The sequence below is a fragment of the Terrapene carolina genome, unplaced genomic scaffold (assembly GCF_002925995.2).
Source record: "Terrapene carolina triunguis isolate 2854851 unplaced genomic scaffold, T_m_triunguis-2.0 Scaffold89, whole genome shotgun sequence".
NCBI classification, from domain to species: Eukaryota; Metazoa; Chordata; order Testudines; family Emydidae; genus Terrapene; species Terrapene triunguis.
Genome location: NW_020664440.1, coordinates 25751564 through 25764765, shown reverse-complemented (window position 1 = coordinate 25764765; position 13202 = coordinate 25751564). Strand labels below are relative to the sequence as shown.

The window sequence follows — 13202 nt, the reverse complement described above, 5'->3', positions numbered from 1 at the left end:
TGAGTTGATCATGAGTTGATCATGGTTTATAAATACTTCATAGGGAGCAGTAGAGGGCCCTTTAATCTAGCAGACAAAGGTATATCCAATGGTGGGAAGCTGAAGCAAATATATTCCACTGCCTGCATGTCCATCTAAACAGTATGGGATTAATTCTCTGATACAGAACATGCCAAACATGGCTATAGGAGAAGCTACATGAAGTAATGAGCAACCCTAGCCTGTTTGTAGAGTTTATTAAAAGCCCCAATGTGGACACAGAATATAATATCAGAAACCTGATGTGCCACAGTAAATATCAGCTATCCTATGCACAAAACACATCCTAGATTAGCCCTCCAAATCCACATACATTGGAAAAAACATTGATGCCAGTGATCAAGAAAACCTGAGCTCCTAGGTGTTTGTATTAAAATGTGTAAGGCACTTAGATAATACGGCACTGAGTGCAGTATAAAGCCTACTTTAAAACCTAGTTACATAAATAGATAGCAGAGAGAATTAAGTGAAATCATGTCCCACTGAGCTGTAACCATGGTGAGTGAGAATCATTGGGAAGGCAGTGATGGAACATACTACATGTACTTTCAGACCTGACCGGCATAGAGTAATGTCTTCCTCCATTTATAATATAAAAATGCAGGTAATAGCTTCATATATTTTTACTTTACATATGTATAACTTGCTTTAGTTGAGGTTGGTCATGCTTTGAGCAGGGGGTTGGACTAGATGACTTCCTGACGTCTCTTCCAGCCCTAATCTTTTATGATTCTATGAACATGGAAATATGTCTGCTATATACATATACATGCATATACTCTCTTACAAGTGTGCTTTTAAACAGCTTTGTCCAGAAGGATGCTACTTAATCTCCCTTAGAAGGGGACTTTAAACTATTTTCCACTTCATCTGCAGTATGTGACCTTTAAGCAGTAGAAATCTGTTCTTGTACATTACAGGTTAGTTAGGGGTGTGTCACTCACAAAAAAGCTATTTATCACACAAATAGGCTATTGAGATTCTGGCTGGGTTTTTAGGATGGTTCAGAGGTTACAGTAATTATACTCAGTTAATTTTGTCTCGCAATTACCTGCATTTCAGTTTCAGTATTTGCTTAGATTGTTAATACTAATGTCTTTGAAGTTGAAGTTGTTGATACTAATGTATTTGAAAAGCACATTTAAATCCACTCCCAAGTTCTTTCCAACCATTGATTTATGCAGTATTCATTAGTTGCTGCAAGAATACCAATGTGCTTGGTACAGTAGTTAGCACCTACTATATCATGTGACAACTGCAATTATCTCTTTTGGTGATGAATGCAATCTTTGCAGTGATTACCTTTAAAAAAAATCATAGCCAATTAAATAAAATTCTGTGACATTTCAAAGACTTAATCACAACCAAATGCTCTAAATGTCAGGATGCATTGAAATTTTCACTGCTAACTGATGAATCACTGAGTTAATTGTAGTTCATCATAAGGCCCTTGTCATTGTTATTATTATGGAAAACACTTTCATCACTCTTGCTATTCAATAAAAATAAAGTTCTAGACAAATATGAGGAGCTATTACTCATCAAAGCATTTGAATTTAATCACATTCTTCAAAATATTCAAACAGTAGAGTACCACGTAGAATAATGTGGATGTAGACAGAGAATAGTAATGTTTTAAAATAAATATATGAAGACATCCCACCTCCACCATTCACCATTCTTTAGATATTCTATCATACTTTGCACCTTTTTTCCATAATTTAGTTAGGATAATTTAAAAAGAGTAGTCCATGTGAAGAATCCTCCCTTTGCCAAAGTAACTTTCTGGATATGGGAAAATGTTAGATCTAAGGACATCGTAATGAAAGGAATGCCACCTTTCTCACTCATAGACTGGATGGGATTGGAAAAGTAGCACAAGTCAGAGACTTAAAATTGCAATTACAGAAGGTCTGAACCACAAGATGCCAGAGCTATTTACAGTAATTTTGGAAGAACTATGATTTAATTTCAGTGCCTCAGGGATCTTGGTCACGATCCAAAACCTGCTGAAGTAAATAGAAAGATTTCCAAACAGGGACATTCCATTTTCTCAGTGCCTCCAGCTCTATTACTTCATCAATAGATCTACTTACAAACAAGTCATCTGTAAACATCTGATGGGAAAAGAAATTCCAGCGCTAAAACACAAGTAGGCTAACCTCAAGATTAGACAAAGCCTTCAGAGGTTTCATGCTGGAGACCCAAAGTATCCTTTCTTTGAGTGTAGGGAGAAGGATAATGGAGATTCATTTGAGGAAAATGCAATTTAAAAAGGAGAATTATATCTGTGTTTATATCTGTGTTGGAACAAATTGATAAATTAAACAGCAATAAGTCACCAGGACCATATGGTATTCACCCAAGAGTTCTGAAGGAACTCAAATGTGAAATTGCAGAACTACTAACTGTAGTCTGTAACCTATAATTTAAATCAGCTTCTGTAACAGATAACTGGAGGGTAGCTAATGTGACGCCAATTTTTTAAAAGGGCTCCAGAGGTGATCCCGGTAATTATAGGCCTGTAAGCCTGACTTCAGTACCGGCCAAACTGGTTGAAACTATAATAAAAAACAATATTGTCAGACATATAGATGAGCATAATTTGTTGAGGAAGAGTCAACATGGTTTTAGTAAAGGGAAATCATGCCTCACCAATCTACTAGAATTCTTTGAGGGGGTCAACAAGCATGTGGACCAAGAGGATCCAGTGGATATAGTGTACTTAGATTTCCAGAAAGCTTTGACAAGGTCCCTCACCAAAGGCTCTTACACAAAGTAAGCTGCCACAGGATAAGAGGGAAGGTCCTCTCATGAATTGGTAACTGGTTAAAAGATAGGAAACAAAGGGTAAGTATAAATGGTCAGTTCTCAGAATGGAGAGAAATAAATAGTGGTGTCCCCCAGGGGTCTGTTCTGGGACCAGTACTATTCAACATATTCATAAATGATCTGGAAAAAGGGGTAAACAGTGAGGTGGCAAAATTTACAGATGATACAAAATTCCTAAAGATAGTTAAGACCCAGGCAGACTGCAAAGAGCTACAAAAGGATCTCTGAAATCTGAGTGACTGGACAGCAAAATGGCAGATAAAATTTAATGTTGATAAATGCAAAGTAATGCACATTGGAAAGCATAATCCCAACTATACATATAAAATGATGGGGTCTAAATTAGCTGTTACCTCTCAAGAAAGAGATCTTGGAGTCATTGTGGATAGTTCTCTGAAAACATCCACTCAATGTGCAGCGGCAGTCAAAAAAGCTAACGGAATGCTGGGAATAATTAAGAAAGAGATAGATAATAGGACAGAAAATATCATGTTGCCTCTATATAAATCCTTGGTATGCCCACATCTTGAATACTGTGTGCAGATGTGGTTGCCCCACCTCCAAAAAAAAATATCGGAATTGGAAAAGGTTCAGCAAAGGGCAACAAAAATGATTAGGGGTATGGAACGGCTTCCGTATGAAGAGAGATTAATAAGACTGGGACTTTTCAGTTTGGAAAAGAGACGGCTAAGGGGAGATTGAGGTCTATAAAATCATGACTGGTGTAGAGAAAGGAGATAGGGAAGTGTTGTTTACTACGTCTCATAACACAAGAACTAGGGGTCACCAAATGAAATTAACAGGCAGCAGGTTTAAAACAAATAAAAGGAAGTATTTCTTCACACAACACACAGTCAACCTGTGGAACTCCTTGCCAGAGGATGTTGTGAAGGCCAAGACCATAACAGGGTTCAAAAAAGAACTAGATAAATTCATGGAGGATAGGTCCATCAATGGCTATTAGCCAGGATGGGCAGGAATGGTGTCCCTAGCCTCTGTTTGCCAGAAGCTGGGAATGAGCGACAGGGGTGGATCACTTGATGATTACCTCTTCTGTTCATTCCCTCTGGGGCGCCTGGGACTGGCCACTGCCGGTAGACAGAATACTGGGCTAGATGGACCTTTGGTCTGACCCAGTAGGGCCATTCTTATGTTCTTATATTCAAAATCACTTTGGAATATTGACTAAAATGTCTGTGAGACCAGTTCATTCAGAGATTGTGTAGTGCGTTTGATACTAACTCTGTGCTGTGCTAGAGGAGATGGCAAGAATGACTGCTTCTTTATCCTGTGCTGGGAATACATACGTATTGGGTGACTGTACAATACTAAATATATAACATCATGAAGCTTTAGTAGGGGGTGACAGTCATGACTGCCTTCCAGTAACTGTGTCCCCAGATCTCACCCATGGACTGCTACCATGATATATGTGTTCCCTTGTTGAGGTGAAGAATGTTTTTGAACATCAGCAAATTTATTTATTGTTGTTGTTATCTCTCAGTATTAGATCATCAGGATGTTTGGGTTTTTAAACAAATAGCCTTCACAACATGCGTGATCTTTAAGCATAAAAAGGAGAAAGCTACTGTCTAAAATGTACCCCCTGAGTCACCAGTAAATCCTGACCATGAAGCGACTCCATAGCTTTGTGTAGTCAGGAGTTCTTTTGAACCCTCTGTAGAATTTCTGCATTTTAGATGTTCTGATGCTCTCGTTCTCCTTTGACTTTCCCTAAAATTCTCGCAGTGCCTGCGAACATTATCTTCTGGAGGTCACTGTCCATGATGTCTTGTGCTCCCAGCATGTTCTTGAGCTGCTCATTCACACCCGTAGGGATCACGCTAAGTGCTCCAATAATCACTGGGATTGTCTATGTTCTAATTTTCCATAATCATTCCACTTTGTGGCAGAGTTCTTCATACTTTGCTATCTTTTATGGGTTTTTTGCTGCTGTTATCTCAATATCAATTAATATGGTCTTGTTTGTCTTCTTTTCTGTAACAACTATGTCCAGCCTGTTTGCCTGCAGCATTCAGTCTGTGAAACTTGCCAGTTCCCATAAAATCTTAACTTCTTAATTCTCTCGAGCGCTTTCAAATCAGTGGTTGTAATTCCACATGGTTCATTTAAATGAGAATTTGCCACAGAGGCTCCAGTGCAGACACTTGGCAACCTCGTTGTGTCTGTTCATATATTCTCTCCCAGCCAGGCTCTTGCAGGGGCTCAGCACATGCGCCACCATCTCTTCCTTTTTGGAACACATTCTGCAGTTTGGGCAGGAGTTCTGTTGGTCAATTTTGTTGCAGTCATAATTAAGCCTTAATGACTGCTCTTGTGCTCTCATAGTGAGGCTTTCTGATTCTCTTTAGAGATATCCTTCTACAAGCCATGAGTTTGTTAATCCTCTATCACTAAGGGGTATGATCCTTCACCATCACTATCCCTTCATTGATTTCTATATAAATCTTTTGAGTCTTTCTTTGGCGATTTGCTTTCTCTTTTCTTCTGTGCTTTCTGGGCTGGGATGCACACTTGGCCATTGCTTATTACTGCAACCAGGTGATCTATTACTCCGTCACGTAGTTGGATGTACATCCTGTCCATGTCTTTTCCTCTTCAGCCTGAGGTGGTCTTTGTGCCTTTTGTGTGAACTATTCAGCTTTTTGTTCAGGAAGCAGCATCAATTTCATGCTAATACTATCCAGAATTGCCATAAGAACTTTCCACATTGTTGGTAAACTTGTGATTGGGATCACGGTGGCCCCCTTCCTTTTATTTATTTATTTATTTATTTATTTATTTTTAAAATATATGGATGATTCTCCCTGTCACCATCTTCGACTCCATTCTCAAACATTTATTAAGTGTTCAAGTAAGTAATTATGGAGAGTTGTTAGGCATTTCAGGCAGAGTCCATGCACCCTATCTGAATTAGAACCATGATTTTTCATTCTTTTCAGTACCTCATCTACTTCTGTCGTTGACATTCCTATGTATTCCTCCGTTGTGTGGCTTTTAAATTTTTCTCTCACTTTTTTAATACAACAAATCAGACAGCAGATTGTATGTCCTCAGACCAGATTTCCTTCCATGAGCACTAATATTCTTCCACAGTATTTATTGGCTCTCTGTTTTTTCCTATTCTGCTTTTAATGTCGATCTGATTAAAGAATCTCTTAGTTTATCTTGTGAAGAGTCTGTTCTCTTGGTACTGACAGCTTTGTGCTGAATATATTCCACACCTATGACTCAGTGATCAGTTTCTATTTGCATTGTTCCTTCACAACTCTCACATCTTTCATTCAGCTCATATTTCATCTCCAGGGCCATTCGCTTCTGTTTTCTTGTCAAATGATATATTAAAATTCATTCAGTAGGCTGATATCCTGCTGTAAAAGCTTAATCTTTTGGTTTAACCTTTGTTTTCATGCGGGTTCTTGAATATAGGGAGTTTTCCAGTGGTTCAAATCCTCAACTGCCTTGATGTGAAAGTGCTGAGCTGCTACTGTTGCTGTAGTATAAATTATATCATTCAACTAATTAACATGTTTTGGTCTTACAGCTTCCTTGAGAGCTTCATCCAATGCTTGTACTATATCCTACAGTCTTTGCTGGTCTTCATACTTGGTAGCATTGGTCAGTGCTCAATGTCTTCTATATGTTCAATCAACAAATCATTCATATTTCCAGTACTTTCTTCTGGTGTTGTTTCACTCATAATTGTCCTCTATATTTCTTCCATTTGTAGCTAATGTTTATCCTGTATCATTGCATCTACCGATATATTTGCATGTGGTTCATCACCACTAATTTCCTTTTTGGGGCTTTCAATTTCTATTTGCATAAATGAAATAAAGGAAAGGAATATTCCATTTCCTCCTTGGAATAAAGCTTTTGGTTGTCCAGCAAGTCTATGCTTGGTCATTTCTTTCTCCATGTTGTTGTTGTTGTTGTTTCTCTCCTTCCAGTGTTGGAGCATTCATTTCCTCCAGCCTCTCTCTTCCAGTTTTGCAAAATTCAGGATCAGATCACTTCTTGATTTGCACTGAGTCCATTTAACCTTTTTGTTGACACTGATCTCCTGTTTTCTTGGTGCTGGGCTCTCCCCCAAGTGTGTACTGGATTCAGACTCAAGATATATGAGTTCTATTCCTGGCTCAGGCACTGACTTACTGTGTGACCTTGAGGAAATGACTTAATTTATCTGAGTTTGTGCCACATTTCCTCATCTGTAAAATTGGTATGATATTGCTTCTTAACACACACCAATTGATACATTGGTTAATATTTGTGAGGCACTTAGATACTATGATATTGTTCTTTGGTATTTGTGTAATAGAAGAGGAAACAGTTGTTATGAGGTATTCACTAGAAGTTGTATGACAGCCTGATAAATTTGAAGATATGCATATATAAATACTAAAATTTCCCCCAAATAAAAACTTTATGGGAAAGATTCCTTAAGGAAACCAATCTTCCCTTGAGTTGCTTATGTCTACTGTGATATATATATATAAGGTATATCTTATAGATAAGGTATGTCATAAAATGATTGCAAGGTTAAAAAAAACAAACAAACAAAAAACCATCCCTCTGATATTCCACAGTACTCAATGGGAGGATTTGGTTCCAAATGGGCTTTTCATTTAGTGGGTTGTTTTTTGCGGAGATAGGGAAAATGCTAGGGATGCTGTATTTATGAACGTGTATCTTCTAATTGATCAGACTGTTTATACCAGTCTGGATACGCAATAATAAATGATACCTCTTTTATTATACAAACACCAAAGTGTAGTACAATAGATGAATATATATATAATAAAAGATTACAAAAATTATGTGAAGGTTTCTTTAACCTACTTCACTGGGCGCAGTAGAGCTTCTCTATAGGATCTACTCACTTAAATCTGTTACTTAAATGACTGTTTCCTTTCACAGTTCAATCACACAGGACAAGGGAGTATTTGCAGTCAAGCCATAATGCTGATCACTGATGGTGCTGTCGACACGTATGATACAATATTTGCAAAGTATAATTGGCCAGACAGGAAGGTAAGTACAGTACAGACACTGTTTGCTGGAAAACCTGAATGTTCTTTATCCATGATAAATGTATGTCTAATGAAAAGTTTCCTAAACGTCTTTGTAATAATTTACTTAGATAGATGGGATGTTTCTCTAATGACAAAAAAGATACTTATATGATATTGTCTAGGGATGGAGGTGGCCTTTCACTGTATTAATGACCTTCTCAGGATAACAACATGGTAAGGAAATCATTACCTCTGGGGTATGTTTTTAGGATTATATAATGTTTCCTCAAAGAAAACTAATTAAAAATGGAAATGGTATCTTCATTTTCTCCTGAAATGTTTATAAAGAATGCAGTAACGGCATGCTGCTTTTAGGAGCCAGAGAAGATTGTATTGTGTGTTGTGGCTCATGTTAGGCAAGTGACATACTATATGGGCAGAATAGGAGACAATATGTCACTTAATTATATTTTTGGGTATGGCAGAGTGGGGGACAGAGTTAGCAATTGACAGTAGATCTAGTTAAAATATCTATTTTGCTGTATACACCTTGATGAGGAAATTTGGCCAAACAAACATAACTAGCCTGTCAATTAATATGCTCTTGGTAGTGGGCCCTCTTTCAGTTCCTAGTTGAAAAAGACTCTTGTATACATTGCATTCCAATGTTAAGCAGTTTTCTTTTCTCTTGCAGTTTGTTTTTGAGCCTTGCTGTCCGATAGAACAACCATGTTTTAAGGAGGATTTAGTATGTCAGTCTCACTGTTGTGTTATGTACCATGTGTTGTGTGAGCACAGTCACATATTAGCTCTGAGTACTGTTGATTAATATGGAAATGAAACCTGGGGTTTCAGCAATGTATGGAATAGTACCGAACATAGTTGAATACACTTTGGCGTGTGATTTTTAGTCAAGTTTCTTTTGCTAATTAAATTTCATTTATTTTCTATACTAATTTTCCTTTTTACATGAACTAAACCTCATTTATTAACAATTGGGGAGTGAGAGAAAATGGAAGATTATGAGGCTGTCTTACTGTTTCTGTTCTATGCATAGTCTTGGAAATGTTATGCTGATTACTGTCATTTCATGTAGGGAAAAATGACACACATCTTTGCCATTTCCCACTGGTTAAGAGCTTTTGATTCAGAGAATATCCATTAGTGACTAAAAGCATCTGAAGTCCTATTCCCCTCTTCAGAAACCTTGCTCACTCCTTTTGTAACTCCCCCTCCCTAGAGAAAAAAAGTTCATCTTTTGTGGCTTTTGTGCCTTTGCAAGTACCCATTGAGAGGCATGACATCTGTTCAAGAATGCAGACATGAGATTTCATTTGCATATTGTAGGGAGAGCAATAATCTTCTTGAGAAGAGGAGCTAGTCCTTGCTCAGTGGAAATAATGAAAAAGACAATATTTGTTAATTGCTTGTGACTAATTTTTGGCCCTAGTCACTTTGTTGCTTCATATGGCAATGTCCTTACCTGTGACTAGTCTAGACTAAAGGAATGTATTGTGTTAAAGAAATCTCCTTGGATGTCAACATTTGCATGTGTACTCCTCATAATTGGATGGGTCGCATCTCAATTGCCAACTAAGTTGAAATGTAACAGAAATGTTAAAATCTAATAGCATGCTTCAAGAAACACCTTCATGCTACATCTAGGAGAAATTATTTGCACTTCAAACATAGACATACTTGACCTTTGATTTTGTGTTTCCCTAATTTTCTGAGGTGCATGTTGATCAGGCTAATTTTTTAATGTATTATGTCTAGTTATATAAGAACAACGTTTTTTTCCCCATCTGACCTCTGTTTTTATTGTTAAAGCATGGGAGAGAATTAATAGTGAATAACTTATTCAATGGCAAGACTTTCAACTATTTTTCTGTTCACAAATTAACCACAAGAAAATTGTGATTTTTCTTGAATGTATCTGTCAGTTGAAATCATTATCCAGATAATTCTGGGACCAATACAATATTTGTACAGTAACTTGTTTGCCAGAAGATTGAGTATTAAAAGTCTTAGCTGTTTTTGATTAGATTTATTGTAGGATATGTTTTATTCCGTAACTGGCTCAGTGTTACTCTTAGAATTGGGCTTCTGTGGTAAATAATCTTGCTTATGAATTCTAAATTCACTTTCCACGTATTCTCTCTAACATTTGCTAAAAAAATCTCTGTTTCCATAAACATTCCAGACAGCAAACGTGTACAAATGCCTTTATTTAAACTTGTACCGAAATGCTTGTCTTTAAGATATGTAAACAAATATTTGTGGCTTCCCCAATATTCACCCAGCTGCAGTAGTGTTTTGAGATAAAGTAGCAGACTATAACTTGGATGTGATTATGCTGAGTTAATAATTTTAAACAAATGATTTATTTTTCAGTTGTTGTCTCTTCAAATTACAAAGTATTTGTAAGAAGAAAGCAAAATCCTCCATTTTATTCCTTATTCAGAATTATTCAAAGCTGTCGGTGTACAGTTTCCAACCTGTATTAATGGCCTGTGACGAGTTAGTTGTGAATACTTGATCTATGAACTTCAAAATTCATGCTGTATTGTCTAGTTAATTAAATCATGTAGTGGTGTTTTCTTCCCTGATTGGATGATTTATGAGACTAACCAGCATAGCCCCACTTGCAAATATTACAATTATATATATATATATATATAGTTTAAAATTTGCTTGCAGTGAATAGTTGAGCATTTAAATTAAATTTGCTTTTTTGCAAGTATCAACCCTAATAAAACTTAGCTGCTTGAGCAAATACAGAAGGTGAGGCATATGGTTGGCACTAAGTTATCTTTTGAATCTGAATTAGCATTTGTTGCATTTCCCCCCCAATCTTCTCATCTCCAGCTTGGCTATAATAGATTAACTATACAAACTGAAAATATCTCTAAATTTTTAAAAAGCCATGTCAGATGCTTAGAAATAATAAGGAAATACACTTTGTAAAATGGCACTATTAAATCTTGTGACGAAAAGCTTTTCTTCCCAGAACTATGAACCATATTATCCAGTGCATCTCGTCTTTCTTCTTGTGTTTTCTGATAGCTTTTAGATATATCTAGCAAATGCTAGTCTATAAAGAAGATCTCGGGGCTCTGTTAGAAGCATGGGTTCTCCGCTGAGGCCCTATGTTTTCTTAAATCATAGGGTTAGGGCTAAATCCTGCTCTCCATTGAACTTTTTCTTGAGAAATGGGAAAGGGCATCAGGAACCGCTTTCCCGCCTATATAAGCAATATGGGAGGATCTCTCCATAACAGTCAAGAAAGCTGGTTAACCTTGCAAACCCTTGCATTACATTCCCAAACAGCCATTGTGTGCAGAAGAAGGAGTATATCTGGGCCACTGATAACTAGCACAGATGCTTCATGTGAGCATGCACTTTACAAATGTGCTTTAAGGAACTTTCTTCTCTCTAATCTGCCACGAGGCCCAGCGTGAGTAGGAGGCCTGTAGCAGAGAACACACTGCTCCAGGGCAGTATTTTTTCCTTAATATTAAATGGGGTACATTTTCAAAAGTGTGGTATGTTAACTAGAGCTGGTTGGAAATCTTCCGACAAAATTTCTGAAGGAAAAATATTCCAGTTTGTTGAAAGTGAAACGTGCAGAAATGTCCCCTTTGACAAAAATTCATTTCAAAGGGAAAATTGAAAAAAAGCAACGTCAAAACATTCCATTTCAACCATTTTGAAACTGAACATTCTGATTTTCCATTTCAATGACTTTTCAATTCAATTTTTCAAACTTTTTATTATAAAATATAAGATAAGATAAAATAAAAAAAAGTTGAGATCAAAGCAAAACATTTTGAGTGACCAAAACTGCAATTTGGTTTTGTGAGAAATTTTAAAAATGTTTTGATTTTCTGTGTTCCTGCATGGAAGAAATTTTGAAATTGTCAAATTCTCTCCAAACTAAAAAATCCAGTTTGCAGTGTTTGCTTAGGTTTTGCATGTATGTAGCTTAGTACATGTTGCTTAAAATTGTGCCCCAGCATGTTCAGTCATTGATATGAAAACCTTGTCTGTGCTGCTATACAAGATTACTAAAACCATCTTGATATTTATAATAATAACATATGGAGATGTACCTATCTCCTAGAACTGGAAGGGACCCTGAAGGACATTGAGTCCAGCCCCCTGCCTTCACTAGCAAGACCAAGTACTGATTTTGCCCCAGATCCCTAAATAGCCCCCTTAGGGATTGAACTCACAACCCTGGGTTTAGCAGGTTAATGCTCAAACCACTGAGCTATCCCTCCCCCGTCTATGTTTTGACTGAGCTGTAATTTTCCCCCCTCTCTTTCTTTTTGTTCTACTTTCTACCCCACCTTCTCATCTTTCCTAGCATTTATGTCTTATTTGTCAATTAGGTAGTGTGGTAGAAAGTGAAGGGCCCAAAGAAAATGCTTATGGCTCTAATTCAGAACGGGCCTTAAGCATATGTCTACCTTAATTACCTTGTTGAAAAAGGATTTTTTTTCCATACACCAGTAATGTTAAATGATGATAATATGCCATATCTAGTTGCAGCTGCTACATCTTGTCACACATAGAGAGGGACAGATTCAATAAACATAACTCATAAATTTATTTGTAGGATCCTTTGCCAATTTTTTCTTGTCAATAAAAATCTTTTTTTTTTTTTAAATGATGAGAATGAAAACCCATTTTTGTCATACACATTTTCACTTTTACTCCTTTATTTTCAAACTATACATCTCCTTGCCTTAGGCAAAAGGTAATTTTTCTTAGATCTGTATAATCATTGATAAGAGCACTGTATTAATAATCATCACAGAAATATACCATTTGGTAATTGGTTGAAAATCTGCTTCTTACTGATAATACTTTAAGTAAAAGTAAAGAAATTCTATTGGATAATATTCAGAACATTTGAATGCTCTGTTTCCAACTAATCCATGAGAGCAGCTGGCATGAAATCAATATTGTTCATTTGGGGAGACCAGGCTAGTTTTGTGCATCATCTGAAGAATTATTACCTTGGAAAGGCTATTCTAAATGAGCTTTTGGACTGCTTCTGCTTGTGAGAATATTTTTTTCCTTTTTTGTTTTATGCAAAATCTACAATGCCCAAAAAACAAAAACAAAAAAACACAACCCACCCAAACATATTTAGATACATTCTCATCCTTAATATGTATAGCTGGTAGATGATATTTAAATAACACACCATGTTTTGTTTGAATGACTCTGGCACTGGAGTTTCATAGATTCATAGATTCTAGGACTGGAAGGGACCTCGAGAGGTCA

General features: G+C 36.7%; 1 protein-coding gene across 1 annotated transcript in view; it reads left to right on the top strand.

The window, feature by feature from the left end:
• Nucleotides 1-13202, top strand: part of CACNA2D3 (calcium voltage-gated channel auxiliary subunit alpha2delta 3) — a 734667-nt gene that overhangs the window by 383741 nt on the left and 337724 nt on the right. The window contains exon 11 of the mRNA XM_024221093.3: nt 7813-7926. Within this exon, the coding sequence (XP_024076861.2) occupies nt 7813-7926 (114 nt within the window). The remainder of the gene's footprint in view (nt 1-7812; nt 7927-13202) is intronic.